Source organism: Castanea sativa, chromosome 3 (assembly GCF_040712315.1).
Source record: "Castanea sativa cultivar Marrone di Chiusa Pesio chromosome 3, ASM4071231v1".
In the NCBI taxonomy this organism is placed as follows: Eukaryota; Viridiplantae; Streptophyta; class Magnoliopsida; order Fagales; family Fagaceae; genus Castanea; species Castanea sativa.
In genome coordinates, this window is record NC_134015.1 from 7,095,674 (window position 1) to 7,116,062 (window position 20,389).

General features: G+C 40.7%; 1 protein-coding gene across 1 annotated transcript; it reads right to left on the reverse strand.

Moving 5' to 3' along the window:
- Positions 1 to 18,729: 18,729 nt before the first annotated feature.
- LOC142628416 (secreted RxLR effector protein 161-like) lies at positions 18,730 to 19,158 on the reverse strand. Its single transcript, XM_075802522.1, has one exon. It carries the CDS (start codon positions 19,156 to 19,158, stop codon positions 18,730 to 18,732), a length of 429 nt encoding a protein of 142 aa, XP_075658637.1.
- Positions 19,159 to 20,389: the final 1,231 nt, after the last annotated feature.

Consider the following 20,389-nt stretch of genomic DNA (forward strand, 5'->3'; position numbering starts at 1 on the left):
ACCTGATGATTAAGTTCCCCACTGAGTACGGGGTGGGAGAGGTATGGGGAGACCAAGTGGCAGCACCTAAGTGCTACATAGCAATGTTGGAGATGAACGACCATTTATAGGCCTTAAACATAGAAGAACAACGGACGGTGGCAGAACCCATTGAAGAGTTAAAGGAGATACTCCTCGACGATTCTAGGCCTGAACAAACAACTAGGATTGACACCCTCGCCAATTTACCCATTCGCCAAGCGCTCGTGACCTTTCTAAGAAAGAACCAAGATGTCTTTGCTTGGAGCCACGAAGACATGCCCGAGATCGACTCGTCAGTCATGGTTCACAGGTTGAACGTATCACCCTCTTTTCCCCCTATCCGTCGGAAGAAGAGGGTGTTTGCCCAGGAAAGAGAAAAGGCTATAGCAGAAGAAGTCTGCAAGTTACAAGATGTGGAGTTTATAAGGGAGGTGTACCACCTCGACTGGCTAGCAAATCTAATGATGGTAAAAAAGGCCAGCAGGAAATGTAGGATGTGTGTAGATTTCACGGACTTAAATAAGGCCTGCCCCAAAGATAGGTACTTGCTTCCACAGATCGACGACTTGGTAGACTCAACAACGAGGCACCAGTTATTGAGCTTTATGGATGCTTTCTCTAGTTATAACCATATCAAGCTAGACGAGGCTGACCAAGAGAAAACTTCATTCATCACCAGTCAAGGCCTTTTTTGTTATAAAGTGATACCATTTGGTCTTAAGAATGTAGGAGCAACGTATCAGAGGCTCATGAACAAGATGTTTGCACATCGAATTGGAAGGAATGTCAAAGTCTACGTGGACAATATGATGGTGAAAAGCCGAAGGGAAGGTCATCATCTAGAAGACCTCAAGGAGATCTTTGATACACTCCACTCTTATAACATGAAGCTTAATCCAAGCAAATGCGCATTCGTGGTAACAACTAGAAAATTCCTAAGATTCATAGTGTCTCAAAGAGGCATTGAAGTCAACTAGGACAAGATCTGGGCCATAATGGAGATGACACGACCTAAGAACGTGAAGGAAGTACAAAGCCTCAACGACAAGGTAGCGGCACTGAACAGGTTAGTATCAAGAGCAACCTTTCTTCCGCACATTGAAAAAGTCCTTCGAATGGACGGTTGAATGTTAGCAAGCATTCGAGGACTTAAAAGCATACCTCTTTTCCCAGCCATTGTTAAGTCCTTCCAAAACAGGAGAATGGTTGTTTCTCTACTTAGTTCTTCTCCCTAGTTGTGGTCAGTGCAGCCCTAGTTAGAGAAGAGGAAAGGGTGTAGATGCTCATATACTACATTAGCCGAGCACTTAAAGGCGCAGAGGAAAGATACCCCCGATGGAAAAGCTGGCCTTCGCCCTAGTTACTGCGGCTTGCAGACTTAAGCCCTATTTCTAGGCCCATACGGTGATTATCCTAACAGACAGATCCATACAGAAAGCAATGAGTAATTTGGAAGCTGCTGTACAAATGGCATTATGAGTAATCAAGTTGAGCAAATTCGACATACAATATTGCCCGCGCACTGCAATGAAGGGACAAGTAGTTGCTGACTTCATCGCGAAATTCACCAGCATGGAAGGCCAGGGGGTAAAGAATTGTCCTTAGTGAAGTATCCATATGGACAGATCATCTAACCGACAAGCTGGTGGTGCAGGAATAGAGGTTCATTCTCTAGAAGGGGACGAGGTCGACTTCATAGTTTGCCTCGACTTCCCTACAACCAACAATGAGGCGGAATATGAAGCCTTAGTGGCAGGACTTGACCTCGCCAAAGCAGTAGAGGCCACCAGCGTGATTATTTACTGTGATTCTCAAGTAGTCACAAGCTAATTGAATGGTGATTATTAGTGCAAAGGTGAACGGATGAAGAAGTACCTAGAGCAAGTAAGAAAACGGGTAGGAGACAACCTTCAGGCCAAATTCGTTCAAATCCCAAGGGAAGAGAATGAGCAAGAAAATTGTTTTGCCAAGGCTGCATCAGCAGAACACATGCTTATCTCCAGCAAGGTACTCACTTTGTTCAACTTTCGCTCGTGATAGATGACGTGGTTGTCCAAGAAATAGGGTCGGATGACAACTAGACCACACTGATAATTTCAAATTTGAGAGATGACACACAACCCAAAGGTAAAGAGGCCGCAAGGAAGTTGAGGGTCTAGACAACACAATTCGTCTTGATAAAAGGCATCCTGTATAAAAGAGGATTCTCAAGACCGTACCTAAGATGTTTAGCCATCGAGGAAGCATATTATGTTATGAAGAAAGTTCATGAAGGAATCTGTGGGAACCATTTGAGATCACGGTCGTTAGTACATAAACTGATTCAAGCAGGATACTATTGGTTTACCATGTAGAGGGATGCCCAAGCTTATGTCAAAGCCTGCAACAAGTGTCAAAGGTTCAATAACATCATCAGAAAACCAACAGAAGAGCTCACTCCTATGACAGTTCCGTGGCATTTTGCTCAGTGGGGGCTGGACATCATGGGCCCATTCCCAATGGCAATAAGACAGCTTAAGTTCCTAGTGGTTGGTATAGATTACTTTACCAAATGGGTGGAAGTGGAAGTAGAAGCATTAGCCACCATCACAGAGAAAAACGTACAAAACTTCATCTAGAGAAACATCATTTGCAAGTACGAAATCCCTAGAGTCTTGGTATTAGACAACGGGAAGCAATTCGACAACGAATCATTTAGGGATTTTTGCTCACAACTAGGAATCAAGAATCATTACTCCTCGCCTGCCCACCTTCAAGCCAATGAAAAAGTTGAGGTCACGAACCGATCCTTGTTCAAAATCATCAAGACTCGACTCGAGGGGGCAAAGGGAATATGGCTAGACGAGTTGCCAAGTATACTATGGGCATACAAGTGACAGTAAGAACACCTAGGGGGAAATGCCTTTTCGATTGGTGTACGGGAGAGAGGCTATTATCCCTACTGAAATTGGGCTCACAAGCTTCATAGTAGAGAATCACGATGAAAGTAGGAATGTTGAAGTTATGCGCCTACAGCTGGACCTAGTAGACTAAGTCAGAGCAATGGCGGAACAAAGGCTAGCACGATACCAGGACCTTATGGCCAAGCACTACAATTTCGGAGTTAGACACAAATACTTTCAGGTTGGAGATCTTGTCCTGAGAAAGGTGACAAGCGCCACAAGAGATCCCTCCCAACAAAAGCTAGGACCTAATTGGGAAGGACCCTATAGAATCACTTTGTAGCAAAGGAAAGGCACCTACCACTTAGAGACACTTGACGATCAAAAATTGCGTCACCCATGGAACATGGAGCACCTAAAGAAGTATTACCAGTAGATGGTGGCATATAGATCACCACTCCTCCTTTCTAGTTTATTTCTCCTTACTTATTTTTATCAACACTTTTAGCCCAAAGTGCAGTTTTTAATTCTTAAAAATAGTATGTGGTTTATGCATTTGTTTTACCATAATAAGAGGAGTTATTCAACAACACTTTATGCAAATGTAAACTTTCCAAAGAAAGGTATAGGTACGTTTGTCTTTTAATGAACGAACCATGTATATCTTGAAAAATCTACTAAGTTCAACTTATAAAGTAGACGGACCACTGTCACCTTGGAATATTCTTATTAAAAGTGACGGGTTGAAAAACCAACGAGTTCCCTAAAAGCCACAGATACCGACGGATACCTGGTCCTTAAAAATATCCTATGTCCTACCTAAGGGGTGGATAGACGGCCACAAATACCGACAGGTACCAGGTTCTTAAAAATATTTTAAGTCCTACCGATGAGCCTACAAGGTGGATGGATGGCCATGGATACCGACGGGTGCTTGGTCTTAAGAGTTCTATCTCGTCCAAACTACGGGGCGAATGAGTAACCATAGATGCCGGCGGGCACAAGGTCCCCAGAAATTAACCTAAGTCCTATGGACAGACGAATAGATTAAAAACCCACATATGACAAAGGATATTCAAATAGCAGGAATAAGTAAATGACGGATATAGGAATGAAAACAACAGTAAATAAAAGCCTGTAGAGGGTAAAATGTTTACATTAAAGCCCAAAAACAAAGGGGCATCCACCGTTGTTTGAAAAGTAAGATAAAATGCTTAAGTTAAAAATTGCAAAAGAGCTCAAATAGAAGGACATCTGGAACAATCTGATTCATAATGCTCTGGCCACCCTCAATCGACGAATCCACAGTAGACAGGACCATAGGTGCAATGGCGCTCTCAAGAGCGGGCTGAGCAATGACCACACCGTCGTCCTTTGCCTTCTACTCAATTGTGTGGGAAGAGTCGTTGGGCTCATCACTGATGTTGTCGTCCCCTCCAGGCGTCTACGGCACGGTGTCATCTGTGGTGATCCTAGACAAGACCAGATCAATGTAGATAGACCCGGCTTGTTTTAGGCAGTCGTCGAATCCGTTGCCATAATAGACGCCGCAAGCATCGAAGAAAGGCTGGGACAACCAGAACTCCGCGACGGCGTCAGCTTTATCCTTCTTCGTCTACTCATGAAGAGCAGCTAGCTTTGTCATCAGGTTGGTTTTCACCTTCTCCGCCTCTTCTTGGAGACGGGACTCCTCCTTCAACTTCGCGATTACAAGCGTCAGCTCCTCGTCAAGTGTACCGATGGCCTCCTTGTATTGGTCCAGCTCCTTGTTCTCAATCTCCTAACGCTTGCGAAATCGATGGATCACCCCTTCGTTGGCAACACACTTGTCTTGAAGCGCCCTTGTCCGCACCAACGCCTATCAAAAAATTTGTCAGGAAAAGAATGAAGATAAAACACACAACACAATGGCTTAGAAGGAATATACCCTGGATAGGTCAAAGAGGCCGACGCCCCCAAATCCTCTGTGGTCTGGTCGGCGCAACGATCTAGGTCCGTCTCCTTGATGATTGAATCAACCATCCCAACGGCGTGGTCCTTGTGTGTAAATAGCCTACAGACGACACCTTGAACGACAGGGCCTTCCCTATCATCAATCCTTTATCGACACCATGGCCAGTTTTGGGGGGCGACAGCTGTTTCGGTTGCTTGTCACCGACGGTGGGGCCTGTCCCTTTCTTGCTCAGACAGACATCTTTGCCATTACTTTTTTCTTTTTAGTGTCCTTTTAGCAACGACCTTGGAGGCTGACGCTAAAGACCTGCATGGCTCCTTCTGCTTGCGTGGCGCAGCAACTGCCTTCACCAATGCTCACTGTCATCTTGCTTCCATTTTTGCCAAGAAGGTAAATAGATGTTAGTAAAAAAGGCCAAAAAGACAAACGGTTGTTGAACAAAAAAGTTCAGAACTTACGTTGATGGGAAAAGGCGTGTAAGCGATGGGCTTTAGCTAATGGTTCAGGGACACTATAGTACGCTTGAAGGGTGTCTAAAGTGACAAGATCCTTCCACCTCCTTTGATCCAGAGGAATCTCCAGTACCTAACAGATGAAAGCCTCCTGCTCGTCAGTTATTTGTGGACGAACCCAAGTTGAAAGAAAAATAGACAGTGTTAAAAGGATAACAAAAACAAAGCAAGAGTAAAAGAAACATGGACGGCGGCATACCTGAGTCCCTGATAATACCCCATGTATTGTCAAACCTGTGGGGCATGCTATCCCATTCCTCCCGTCTACACACCCAGTCCGTCCTCTAGACAAAAAAGTACCTATTCTTCCAGTTTCTGTTTGAATCAGGCATGTCTGGCACTAGCATAAGCGACATTTTCCTCACTAAGAAATGGTAAATCCCTTGAGACGAGGAGATGTATTGGGGACGGTAGCAATAAACGAACTTGTCAAGGGTTAGCCGACGGTTCCTCCCACTAAGCTGACCCCAGATCACCTCAGCCCCAATGAAAATTCTCCAAGCGTTGGGAGTAACTTGGTTGATGGACAGACCCAAGTAATTGGCCAGCTGACAGTGTAAGTACATTAATGGTAGTCTTAACCCCGCTACGAACATAACATCAAACATGCCCACGTCCGCGGTCTTCCCAAGGTAGCACTTTTCAAGTTTTTTGGGTAGACGAATAGGGATATGATCAAGGATTTGGTAGCGATCTCGAAGGGTGTTAAACACTTTAGTGGTCATCATCGGAAGGAAGTCATTGACCATCCATATTGCAGGGAGAATAAAGGGATGACCACCCCCATCCTCTCCTACTGACTCACCTCCCTCAAATTGATTCCCTCCGTCTTCCTCATCCTCCCTATCTACTTCATCCTCATCTGCCCTGGCTTCTTCATCTTCCTCTTCCTCTCCCTCCTCATACTCTCCCTCCACATCTCCCTCATCGTCTTCCTCCTCATTTTCCTCTCCGTCACTAAGAGAGTTGGTAGACGGTTCCCTTTCTGGGGACCAAGGGAAATCTTCCTCGGGATCGCACCTTGACGGATAGATCTCATCGTAGCCCACACCCTCACGGACTAACGACGATAGCTCACTCGTCACTTCTTTATCTGACATCTATCCACCTTCAAGCGACAGAGGTTTTTCTAATAGCCTATCTTGGCGGGTCTCAAAACATAAAAAGATGACGGGTCATGAAAAGTAAAAGTAAAAGTTCAGAAGAGAAGGGAGCTTACCAAGATAACAGACAAAGTATCTAGATGATGCTCCTCGAAAGATGGCGGTTCTAAAATGACAAACAGTAGGATTGACAACGCGATAGCTCTAGGTCTCACAAAGCTTTCAAGAAGAAGTAAAGAAATAAAAGAGGAAAGAAACTATTTATAAAGCCAGGGGGCACATTATATGAAGCGACGCCTATGATTGGTGAAAGTTTAAAAATGTGTAAAAACACCCTTGAACGTTTAGACCCCCAAAATACAAATTACCAATTCAAGTTTATAAACAAACAATGTATGTGCGAAAAATGTAGATAAGCTAAAACAGAATTGATAACAAAATCTAAACCAAATAAAATCACATCCACAGCAGAAATTAAATGGCAAAGATTAAGGGAAGAGAGATGCAAACACAAGGACAACACAACGATGTGTTATCGAAGAGGAAACCGAAGTCCTTGGCGTAAAACCTCTCCGCCGCCCTCCAAGTGGTCAATAATCCACTAAAGAATATAGTTGGGATACATGGACAACAGAAGACCCTTCAAGCCTAATCTACCCAGTGTACCTAAGCCCTCCAAGCTCCTACTTCAACGAGGTTGTGTTAAACCTCTTTCTTCTTTAGCTTACTGGATTCCGCTATAGCCCATAGCATCAACCAATATGAAATTGGTCCCTTCCTAACTGCTTCCCAAAGCACCAAACAGCCTTCTCACAGATGTGGGTATGGTGAGAAAAGGTTTTGGTAATGGACCTCTTGAGGATGTAACAATGGAGAGGAAGAAAGTAGAGGAATTTGAAGAGTCTCTATATGAAGATTGTGGATAAGTCAATCTTGTTTTTCTCTAGGGTTTCTCACTTAAAATTCTCTTTGGAAGCTTTTTACATTTCGTGGGTATAAGGGGTATTTATACAGGGGTGAGAAAGGAATGCGAAGAGTCAGATTTTCCCAAATAGGGCTGGCTAGCGGCTTGACCTTGCGAATTAACTGAGTCACGAGTTCAAGCCTCGAGCAAACAGAATGGCCAGACTAGACATTTTGTCCTGTAGTGCTCTAGCTGGCGTGACTATTCAACTTCTTAGCATGCTTCACTCATGTGCATCATTTGGTGGCTTGCTAGTCGCGAGCCACCTGTGAGATCCAACCACGAGTCCCTGCTTCACTGTATATTCTTGAGCATTTCTTCACACTTTCTCACACACTACCCTTACATGAATCTCACCTAAATACAGGGTTTCTAAGTGCTGAATTACAAGCAAATTGACACAGAATAAAGCCAACACAATGGTTGATAAATTTCAACCTTACAATCTCCCCCTTTGGCTATTCCGTGAAAAAACCCTAAAACAAACTCTAGACTTAACATGTGAGTTAGGAACAGTTGAACAAAACTTACTCACACCAAACTCTAGAATCCGTGAAGCTCTTGAATCATAAGAACAAGTGTCTCCTGAAACACAATAACATAATATGATCATTGCATGCAGAAAAACTTGTAATGCATATGAGACAAGCACAATTCGATCAAGCACAATGTTGTAAAGTAATAAACCAAAGCTTGACCATACACTCAATCACTATAAAATAGTGACCACAATGCTCATTCACACTTGGAATGAACATCCGGACATGCAAGCTATTAAGCTTAAATGCAAAAAAATCATTTGCATGTCCAACACTCAACTAATGCACAATATAAGAAGTATATGCATCTAGGAATAAGATCCTACTAGGGCACAAGAGTGATGTACTTAAAGCAGTGCATAGAAAATCAATAAGTACAAAAGCTACAAAGCAAAGATACAAAAGCATAAAGGCTGCCTAAGCATGGTACAAACCATAAAAGCCTACAGAATAAACCCTAAAAGCCTACAGAATAAACCCTAAAAGCTTACAAAAGCAACATGGGTACAAGTATAAAGCATTGGAAAACAACTTAAATAAATAAGATCCTTGAGTTTAACGAATTTGGCAAATCCATAAAATATCCAAAACACAGCATCAGAAAACATAGAACATAAACACAAATTCCATAAAATATCCAAAACACAGCATCAGAAAACATAGAACATAAACATAAATTTAAACTAAGTAAACTGAGTTAAACTGAGTTTCTGATGAGCTCACCCTCAAGAGCTGCCCTCTTCTTCCAAAAATTCTCCCCCTTTTTGACTAGAATGGCTAAAGGGTTACTGCTGAGAGGAGAAGCTATCAAGTTTTGCTGAGAGGATGTTCATCTGATCTTGAAGTGTAGTCAAACTGTCAGATTGATCAGTCTGGACATCTCTGAGCCTATCAATCCTCACTAAGATAATCTGGAATGCATTTGGAGGTATAGCTGATAAAGATGAAGCTCTGCTCCTTTTGCCACGACCTTTTGAGCTTGAAGCCTGACCTACAACCTCTGTCTTAGTGTCCATGGGTTGACCTTCAGCTTGTTCACCTTCCTCTTCATCACTTGGGAGATAAACTTGAATCCTTGTGATGGTCAGTTTGTTGATGGCTGAGGGTACATACATCGGACTGATATCTTGAGAGATGGGAACATCTTTCAGTCTGAAAATCCTCATAGGAAGACTTGGAAAAATTAGCTTGGCCCTAGATGTTGTTCTAGTCTCATCCACAATGGTGTCAAATATGTGAGAGCTAATGTCTATGAAGGTGTTTCTTTGAGCTCCATGAGAAATATAGCTCTTGCATTATTGATTGTAGTCAGCTTCTTAATTGGGCACAAATTGAACATCATGATAGTGGTTAGACACCTCATGTCAGCAGGAAAGGCAGTAGTGTTTAGGCATCTTCCCTCTCGTGATCCACCAATGCGAGATTGAACGGTCTCTATGGATAGCATCCTGTCCTTGAAGTTGGTGAAATCATGGTCCTCTAATTCTTCAAGACCTAACACCTCATCTATATCTCCTACTACTATCGCGAATTCCTTTTCTGTTATCCAACAATTCAACTCATATTCTTGCAGAACAGCATTGACATAAAATTCTCTGATAAGAGACTCACATACCTTAGGTAGGTCACTCAGTAACTTTTTCCATCCTCTGCCCTCAAAGCACTTTGGAATGAAGGTGTCCTTCAAATCCACCAAATCCACAAATCTTTCCTGAATGGTGGGAGCCTTTACGAAGAAGTCTCTGTATCTCTCAAAGTGTTGAGTTGATCTAAACCTGGTGTTGTCCATTTTTAGTTTTTTATCACCCTTCTTGGCTAAAGTTTTCTTCTTGGTAGGTGACATCTGCAAACATAGCAAAAAAAAGCCACAAAACACAACACAATAGATATAAAAGCAACCATTAGACACATGGTTAGTATAACAGTAAAGAGTATAAAAAAAAAAAATAAAAAAAAAAAAAAAAAAAAACTCAGTTCCTATCAATAGAACCATAGCAGAGCACATTGATAGTGGTCACAAATACACAAAACAAGAACACTATAAGATTCAAACCCTGGCATAGACCACAACTTGGAATAAGCACATGTGTTGAAACAGTGTGTACCAAATTAAGACACATGGCAGACAGAAACCACAGGGCAGAAGAAGAACACAAGATAAAAATAAATAAATAAACTATAACCCAAACAATTAGAAAGCAATCGGATTAAACCAACCCTACTCGCACATAGAGAAACCCATTACAGACCCTAAAAAAAATGACAATACGGCATAGCATGATAGGAATGGGATGCATAAAAAATAATATAAACAAACTCAATTAAAGAGACTAGAATATGATAACATCCATACTAAGCATCATAACAACAAGATCAACCAAACCCAAACCCCAAAACTAGACACTCAAGAACATAACCCAACACCGAAACACCAAAAGACACAAATCTTAGCAACACCACATAAAACCAAGAAAATAGGGCTATAGACATGAAATACTTAGGGAAAAGAAGAAAACCCATACCTTTTTCTCGAGGATTGAGGTTGAGATGATGAAGAACAATGGTTGTTTGTGGGACAAACAAGATTGACTCATCCATAATCTTCATATAGAGACTCTTCCAATTCCTCTACTCTCTTCCTCTCCATTATTACATCCTTGAGAGGTCCATTACCAAAACCTTTTCTCACCATACCCACATCTGTGAGAAGGCTGTATAGTGCTTTGGGAAGCAGTTAGGAATGGACCAATTTCATATTGGTTGATGCTATGGGCTATAATGGAATCTGATAAGCTAAAAAAGAAATAGGTTCGGCGCAACCTCGTTGGAGTAGGAGCTTGAAGGGCTTAGGTACATTGGGTAGATTAGGCTTGGAGGGTCTTCTATTGTCCATGTATCCCAACTACATTCTTTAGTGAATTATTAACCGCTTAGAGGGCGGCGAAGAGGTTTTACGCTGACGATTTCGATTTCCTCTTCAATAACACATCGCTGTGTTGCCCTTTTGTTTGCATCTCTTTTCCCTTAATCTTTGCCATTTAATTTCTGTTGTGGATGTGATTTTATTTGGTTTAGATTGTGTTATCAATTCTGTTTTAGCTTAGCTACATCTTTCGCACGTACATTGTTTGTTTATAAGGTTGAATTGGTAATTTGTATTTTGGGGGTCTAAACGTTCAAGGGTGTTTTTACACGTTTTTGAATTTTCAATTGGTATCAGAGCGGGTGCACTAGTTGTGGTTTAAACACTTTAGTGCGATCCTTGACCCCATATTGAGATGGACAGGTCTCAATCTTTGAATGCTCCACCTTATTTTGATGGTAGTAATTATCCCTTTTGGAAGGTACGAATGAGAGCGTTCCTATGTTCAATAGATGAATCTATTTGGGATGCTGTTGATGTTGGCTGGACTAGACCGGAGGCAGCCAAATCCACATGGGATAAGGCAGCCCTCGCAGTGTCTAATGCAAACAGCAAAGCACTTAACGCTATTTTTTGTGGTGTATCTCTAGATGAGTTCCACAAGCTATCTCACATAACCATTGCCAAGGAGGCATGGCAGATATTGGAGACCACATACGAGGGAACGAAGAAAGTTAAGGACACCAAGTTACAGATGCTGACCACTTGATTTGAGTCCTTTGACTCATTCTATAGTAAGCTGAATGAAGTGGTCATCGGCAAGTTTAACTTGGGAGAGAAAACGGAGGACTCAAAAGTTGTACGAAAAATTCTTCGTTTACTGCCAGAGAGCTTTCGAGCAAAGGTGACTACAATTGAGGAGAGTACGGATCTTGATAAAATCAAAGTTCAAGAGTTGATTGGCTCTCTCCAAACATATGAGTTGTCGTTGCCAAATCAAAGAAAGAGCAAATCACTTGCTCTTAAGATGATAAATGAAAGAGTAGAAGCACACGACTCATCGGATGAGGATGTAGTCGAAAAGGATGTAGCTTACCTTGCAAAGAATTTTCAAAAATTCTTGAAGTTCAAGAACAGTGGGAAGTTTGGTGACAAAGGGAAATTCACAAGTTTCAGAAAGGAGAAAAAGAACTTCAAGAAGAGAGACGGGAAGGAGTCCCAATCTACTCAAGGAGTCACTTGTTTTGAATGTAATGGGCATGGCCATTTCAAAAAGGAATGTCCTAATTATTTGAGATCGAAAGGGAAGGCTTATGCCACCACTCTTAGTGACTCAAATTCTTCCATCTCTGATTCGGAGGATAGCTGTGATGAAGAAGGGAATTTCTCAGCGTTCATGACTATCGCTCATGCTAAGTCTTTGGAGGACTTGAATTTTCTTGTGCAAGAGCTTGGGGAGCATAGTGATGAGGAATCCATGGGTATTGTAGAAGAATCGGATGCTGAAGAAGATGAAGATACAGCTGGTCTTTGAGAGAACTACAATTCACTCCTTGAGAAGTCGGGAGAGTATGCAAGGGTGGCCAAGGTGGCTGTAAAGAAGATGAAGAGAGCAGAGTAGAGGAGGACTATCGTAGTCTCTTAGTGAGATACAAAGAGGCTAAGTGTGAGATTGAGACGCTAAATGGCAAACTAATCGAAGCTTACACCAAAGTAAGATTCCTTGAGCTTGAGGTGGTTCAAGCAAATGCCAAAATAGAGCGCATATCCACAATGAAGCTCGATGATGTCCTTTCTTCTCAAAAGACTTTTTTTGACAAAACCGGATTAGGATACACTAGAGAAAGTAGCACAACTATCAATGCCTCCAAAGAAGTGAAGTTTGTGAAGGCCAAAGAATCGGCTGTAGTTGCCCCTACTGTGGAGAAAGCAAAGGTTGAGAAGAAGAAGAATGTGGCTGACCAGCGGGTGTTGAACAAGTCCCATAATCAATCTGTGTTCAGATTTGAAGTCAAAGCAAAATCCCTTCCACGATCGCAAAGAGGTCCTAAAACGAACCATGTATGTCATCACTACAGACTTCAAGGGCACACCCGACCAAATTGTCATAAGCTGAGAGCATTGAGGAATGCTAGTGATCAAAGGTTAATAGGACCAAGAAATGACAAGAGAATTTGGGTCGTTGAAACATTAAGAGGTCGAAATGGTGATCCTGGAATGATAGATGTGATGAAGATGATTGGCGCATTCACCAACTGCTTGGAAAGCTTCACAAGAAGGTTTGAAAGTCCTAACTCTCGTACCCAATCCTATAGGGATATCACCCCAAATGCACGTGATGTGTGGGTGAAAAAGGGTTCTCATGCATAAGCATTACAACATGTCCATGCATTAATTCTTCCTATGTCATGTGAATATGTTTGTTTGTATGATTCTTGGTGGTTTGTCTATTTTCGCTTTAAATGTTTTTACATCATTTTCTTGATCAATCTTTTCATTTTTTTGTGTCAAAAATCCAAAAACACATAAAAAGTAGAAAATTCTAAAAGTTTGATCGTCTTTGTTTGAGTTTTGTCTCAAAACATGTTTTGCCTTGTACCTTTGTACTAATGGCCTTGTGCATCTATGAGCATAGCTTGTTCTCTATGCACTAATTTCATTGTGGGAGAAATCTTGACATTTATGTGACTGTTGTAAATAGATCTTCAAACTTGTCATGAATGATTAGTGAATGGTTTTGTCGATCTTGAGACATGCATAGACTTGTGCCTATATATCTTCCCACTCTTTTATTTTTGTTTTTTGCTTATAAGAGCTTACCAAATGTAAATCTCCAAATGAAAAAGAGATATTGAGCTGCAAAAGCCTGTCGCACGTACTAGTATTTGATTAGGAAAAAGAGAAAGCGACCTTTATGAAAATTGTATGATGCTCAAAAAGGCCAAAGGCTCTATCATCAATTGAAGTATCAAAATTTCTGGCATCAATCTCCAAATGAGATCTACTGATTCAAAAAATTCAAATGATATGATGTATATGGAGCCAAATGAAAAGCTTCGTTCTTTTGCTATCATGTTTTGTGGGAGGTCATATATGCATATTTCTATAATTGAGATGGGTCACATTATCTAGTGCTTATTGTGTATGCCTTGGTTGAATTGATCATTGAAGCTTCACATTAGACTAAGGACTATCTCATTTTTGATTTCCACACGCATCACACAAGCCTATGATCAATGAATGTCATGTTCATTTGTGTGATTGTACTTGATTAAATGTGTTTTCACATGCTCAATCAAAGTTGTTCAAAAACAAAAAGATTTTTGAGTGTTTTAAATTGTTTTTGGAAAGTATTTTTGTTCTTTCAAAAATGTCAAAAATTTTCAAAAACAATGTTGCCTTGTTTTGGCGACTCAGTCGCGGGTTGATCCAATCACATGCCCCAGTCACGAGCTCATACAGAGATTTTTTACGGCTCCTTGGCGGGTAAAAGTCCCAGTCGTGAAAAATACTTAGAATATTTTTCAAAAAGTTTGGGTCTTAATGCTTTTTGCGGCTCAATGTGGCGACTTATTCGCGGGTGGAAGGTCTAGTCGCGAGGGTACACAGAAATTTTCGCGGCTTACCTCGCGGGTATAACTTCCAGTCGCGAAAACACTTAAAAAAATTTCTTCAGAATTCTGTTTTAAGTGGTCTGGCGACTCAGACTGGCGACTTGCATGCGACTTGACTAAGTCGCGAAAAACGCATATTTTGCGTTTTATATTCAGTTTTTGAAAGTTTTTTTTTTTAGTTTTCCCTCGAACTTTTGTGACTGTTCATTGTCTTTTCATTTACACCTCTCTCAAACTCATCGTGTTTGTCCCATAAACCACCATTGTTCTTCATCATCTCAACCTCAATCCTCGAGAAAAAGGTATGGGTTTTCTTCTTTTCCTTAAGTATTTCATGTCTATAGCCCTATTTTCTTGGTTTTATGTGGTGTTGCTAAGATTTGTGTCTTTTGGTGTTTCGGTGTTGGGTTATGTTCTTGAGTGTCTAGTTTTGGGGTTTGGGTTTGGTTGATCTTGTTGTTATGATGCTCGGCATGGATGTTATCTTATTCTAGTCTCTTTAATTGAGTTTGTTTATATTATTTTTTATGCATCCCATTCCCATCATGCTATGCCGTATTGTCATTTTTTTTTTAGGTCTGTAATGGGTTTCTCTATGTGTGAGTAGGGTTGGTTTAATTCGATTGCTTTCTGATTGTTTGGTTATAGTTTATTTATTTATTTTTATCTTGTGTTCTTCTTCTGCCCTGTGGTTTCTATCTGCTATGTGTCTTAATGTGGTACACACTGTTTCAACACATGTGCTTATTCCAAGTTGTGGTCTATGCCTGGGTTTGAATCTTCTAGTGTTCTTATTTTGTGTATTTGTGACCACTATCGATGTGCTCCGCTGTGGTTCTATTGATAGGAACTGAGTTTTTTTTTTTTTGTATACTCTTTGCTGTTATACTAACCATGTGTCTAATGGTTGCGTTTCTATCTATTGTGTTGTGTTTTGTGGCTTTTTTCTGCTATGTTTGCAGATGTCACCTACCAAGAAGAAAACTACAGCCAAGAAGGGTGATAAAAAACTGAAAATGGACAACACCAGGTTTAGATCAACTCAACTCTTTGAGAGATACAGAGACTTCTTCGTAAAGGCTCCCATCATTCAGGAAAGATTTGTGGATTTGGTGGATTTAAAGGACACCTTCATTCCAAAGTGCTTTGAGGGCAGAGGATGGGAAAAGTTATTGAGTGACCTACCTATGGTATGTGAGCCTCTTATCAGAGAATTTTATGCCAATGTTATTTTGCAAGAAGATGAGTTGAATTGTTGGATAAGAGAAAAGGAATTCATGATAGTAGTAGGAGATATAGATGAGGTGCTGGGTCTTGAAGAATTAGAGGACCATGATTTCACCAACTTCAAGGACAGGATGCTATCCATAGAGACCGTCCAATCTCGCATTGGTGGATCACAAGAGGGAAGATGCCTCAACACTACTGCCTTTCCTGCTAACATGAGGTGTCTAACCACTATCATGATGTTCAATTTGTACCCAGTTAAGAAGTTGACTACAATCAATAATGCCAGAGCTATATTTCTCATGGAGCTCAAAGAAAACACATTCATAGACATTAGCTCTCACATATTTGACACCATTGTGGATGAGACTAGAACAACATCTAGGGCCAAGCTAATTTTTCCAAGTCTTCTTATGAGGATTTTCAGGCTGAAAGATGTTCCCATCTCTCAAGATATTAGTCTGATGTCTGTACCCTCAGCCATCAACAAACTGACCATCACAAGGATTCAAATTCGTCTCCCAGGTGATGAAGAGGAAGGTGAACAAGCTGAAGGTGAACCCATGGACACTGAGACAGACGCTGTAGGTCAGGCTTCAAGCTCAAGAGGCCGTGGTAAAAGGAGCAGAGCTTCATCTTCATCAGTTGTACCTCCAGATTCATTCCAAATTATCTTAGAGAGGATTGATAGGCTCAGAGATGTCCAGACCGATCAATTTGACAGGCTGATTGCACTTTAAGATTAGATGAACATCCTCTCAGCAAAACTTGATAGCTTCTCCTCTCAGCAGTAACCCTTTGGCCATTCCGATCAAAAAGGGGGAGAATTTTGGGAAGAAGAGGGCAGCTCTTGAAGGGGAGTGTAAATTTGAGGGGGAGCTCGTCAGAAACTCAGTTTAACTCAGTTTACTTAATTTAAATTTATGTTTATGTTCTATGTTTTCTGATGCTGTGTTTTGGATATTTTATGGAATTTATGTTTATGTTCTATGTTTTTTGATGCTGTTAGGGTCGCCATCATGTTACAGAGTGTATGAGAACTACAGGAAAATGTACATTCAAAGCCAGAGAGAAACAATGCAAAAACAACACAACCCATATGATAAACGAATCGAATCAACAAATACCCATATGCAATCAAAGACAATACTAAAATTCACAAGAAAACCCAATCCAAGAAAACTTGGTCAAGAAAAGTAATATACAATGAGACAGAAATGGAAACCATACCTATTCTTGAAGATTGGTGATCAAAGAAGGAAGAATATGTGGATTTTGTGTGAGAACAGAGTGATTTTGAGAGGCATGAAGACACAAAAACACAAAATGCAATGGAAAATGAAGAGCTGTTGAAACCATTTTTGGGAAAATACTTCATTGTGCAAAATACGCGTTTTTCGCGACTGAGTCAAGTCACGCGCAAGTTGCCAGTTTGAGTAGCCAGACCACTTAAAACAGAATTCTGAAGAAAATTTGTTTAAGTGTTTTTCGCGACTGGAAGTTCTACCCGCGAGGAAGTCACGACGAAAGCCACGAAAATCTCTGTGTACCCCTCGCAACTAGACCTTCCACCCGCGAACAAGTCACCACTTTGAGCCGCGAAAAACCTAAAGACCCAAACTTTTTGAAAAATATTCTAAGTATTTTTCGTGACTGGGACATTTACCCACCAGGGAGTAGCAAAAAATCTCTGTATGAGCTCGCGACTGGGGCATGCGACTGGATCAACCCACGACTGAGTCGCCAAAACAGGGCAACACTGTTTTTGAAAATTGTTGACAGTTTTGAAAGAACAAAAATACTTTCCAAAAACAATTTAAAACACTCAAAAATCGTTTTGTGTTTGAACAACTTTGATTGAGCATGTGAAAAAACATTTAATCAAGTACAATCACACAAATGAACATGACATTCATTGATCATACGCTTGTGTGATGTGTGGGGAATTCAAAAATGAGATAGTCCTTAGTCTAATGTGAAGCTTCAATGATCAATTCAACCAAGGCATACACAATAAGTACTAGATAATGTGACCCATCTCAATTATAGAAATATGCATATATGACCTCCCACAACACTGAATAGCGTGAAAATGAAGCTTTTCATTTGGCTCCATATACATCATATCATGAGATCTTTTTAAATCAGGACATCTCATAGTGAGATGGATGCCAGAAACTTTGATATTTCAATTTGTGAGGTAGCCTTTGGCTTTTTGGGCATTGTACACTTTATAAAGGTCGCTTTCCCTTTTTCCTAGTCAAATACTAGTATGTGCGACAAGCTTTTGCAGCTCAATATCTCTTTTCATTTGAAGATTTACATTTGGTGAGCTCTTTTAAGCAAAAACAATAAACAAAAGAGTAGGAAGATATATAGGCACAAGTCTATGCATGTCTCAAGATCGACAAAACCATTCACTTAATCATTCATGACAAGTTTGAAGATCTATTTACAACAGTCACATAGATGTCAAGATTTCTCCCACACTGAAATTAGTGCATAGAGAACAAGCTATGCTCGTAGATGCACAAGGCCATTAGCATAAAGGTACAAGGCAAAACATGTTTTGAGACAAATCCCAACAAAGATGATCAAACTTTTAGGATTTTCTACTTTTTATGAGTTTTTGGATTTTTGACACAAAAACGATATAAAAAATTTAAAGCAAATAACAAAAAGACAGAGCATGCTCAACAAAAGAGTGTGTGTTCAACAAAGAAGTATTAGAGAGGAAGAACACACAACACACAAAAGTGTCAAGGAATTGTACCAACACCAATGGTCTTACGGAGCGATTCAAACTGTGGACCATCGAGAGGTTTGGTGAAGATGTTTGCCTTTTGGTTGTCAGTGTGTATGAACTCAAGACTCACAACTTTTTCTTCCACCAAATCTCAGATGAAGTGATAGCGTATCTCTATGTGTTTTGACTTTGAATGCTGAACTGGGTTCTTAGAGAGATTTATGGCACTTGTGTTATCACAGAAAACACACATTGTATCTTGAGGAATTCCATAGTCATGAAGTAGCTTCTTCATCCAAAAGAGTTAAGTGCAGCAACTTCCAGCAGCTATGTATTCAACTTCAGCCGTAGAGAGAGACACGAAGTTTTGTTTCTTGCTCATCCAAGAGACAAGGTTGTTACCAAGGTAGAAGCAGCCTCTTGAAGTACTTTTTCGATCATCCACACTTCCAGCCCAGTCAGCATCGGAATAACCTACAAGACAAGCATTTGAGTCCTTTGAATACCATAACCCATAAGCTGGAGTTCCATTGATATATCGTATGATTGACTTCACTGCAGTTAGGTGGGATTCCTTTGGGGTAGCTTGATATCTAGCACAAACACCCACGCTAAATGCAATATCCGGTCTACTGGCTGTAAGATAAAGTAGACTCCCAATGATACTCCTATACAAGGTTGGACTCACTTCTACTCCAAAAGAATCAACATTCAGCTTTGTGGACGAACTCATGGGAATGGAGGCATGCTTTTTGGAGTCTAGTCCAAACTTCTTGACAATATTTCTAGCATACTTTTCTTGTGAGATGAATATGCCTTCCTTCTTTTATTTCACTTGAAGGCCCAAGAAAAATGTAAGCTCCCCCACCATGCTCATTTCAAATTCTTTCTTCATCTCCTTTGAGAATTCTATAGCTCAATCATCAATGGTAGCTCCAAATACTATGTCATCAATATATACTTGAGCCACTAGAAGATAATCTTCATCATTTTGACAAATAAGGTCTGGTCGGCATACCCCCTTTTGAACCCTCTATCCAGGAGGTAATGGGTAAGGCGATCATACCAAGCTCTAGGAGCTTGTTTCAAGCCATACAAGGCTTTCTTCAATTTCAACACATGATCAGGGAAGTGAGGTCCTCAAAGCCTTTGGGTTGTTCCACAAACACTTCTTCATTCAGGTATCTGTTTAAAAAAGCACATTTTACATCCATTTGATAGATTTTGAAGTTCATAGTACTTGCAATTGACATAAGAATGCGAATAGACTCAAGTCTTGCAACAAGAGCGAAGGATTCATCAAAGTCTACTCCTTCTACTTGAGAGTATCCTTGAGCCACTAACCGAGACTTATTCCGGATAATCTCTCCATCTTCATCTGTCTTGTTTTTGAAGATCTATTTGGTGCCGATGACATGAACATTTTCAGGTCTTGGAGCAAGTTCCCATACATCATTTCTCACAAATTGATTCAGCTCTTCATGCATTGACTCAACCCAATTTTCATCTTGGAGAGCTTCTTCTACCCTTTTTGGTTCAAATTGGGCAAGATAACAATGGTATGTTACATAATTGGCCAGAAGTATATTCCTTTTCTAAGGCGAAGACCTTCATCTAAAGACCCAATGATGTTGCTATCCGGGTGGTTCTTAGCCACTCTTGATGATGGCTTCTTTGATGTGGAGACTTCATCATTCTGGGAGATGGAAGGATGAACTTCCGGAGGAGTGAGAGGACTTGATGTTCTTGACATAGATCTTGTTTCCATTCTTGAATTCATGGGAGTCGATTCCTTTTCCAGTGTAGGTCCTTCAACTTCTATATCTAGAGCTTTGGCATCAACAATGGGTTTATTAGTGCTTGGTCCTTCTCCATCATCAACCATCTCTTCCTTTGTTATGGCATCATTAATTTTTACATTGATGGACTCCATTATTGTCTTGGTTCTCTTGTTAAAAACTCTA

Bases quoted from the DNA above. Each gene is read 5' to 3' on its own strand.
- LOC142628416 (XM_075802522.1), bottom strand. From the start codon at position 19,158: ATGAGTTCGTCCACAAAGCTGAATGTTGATTCTTTTGGAGTAGAAGTG.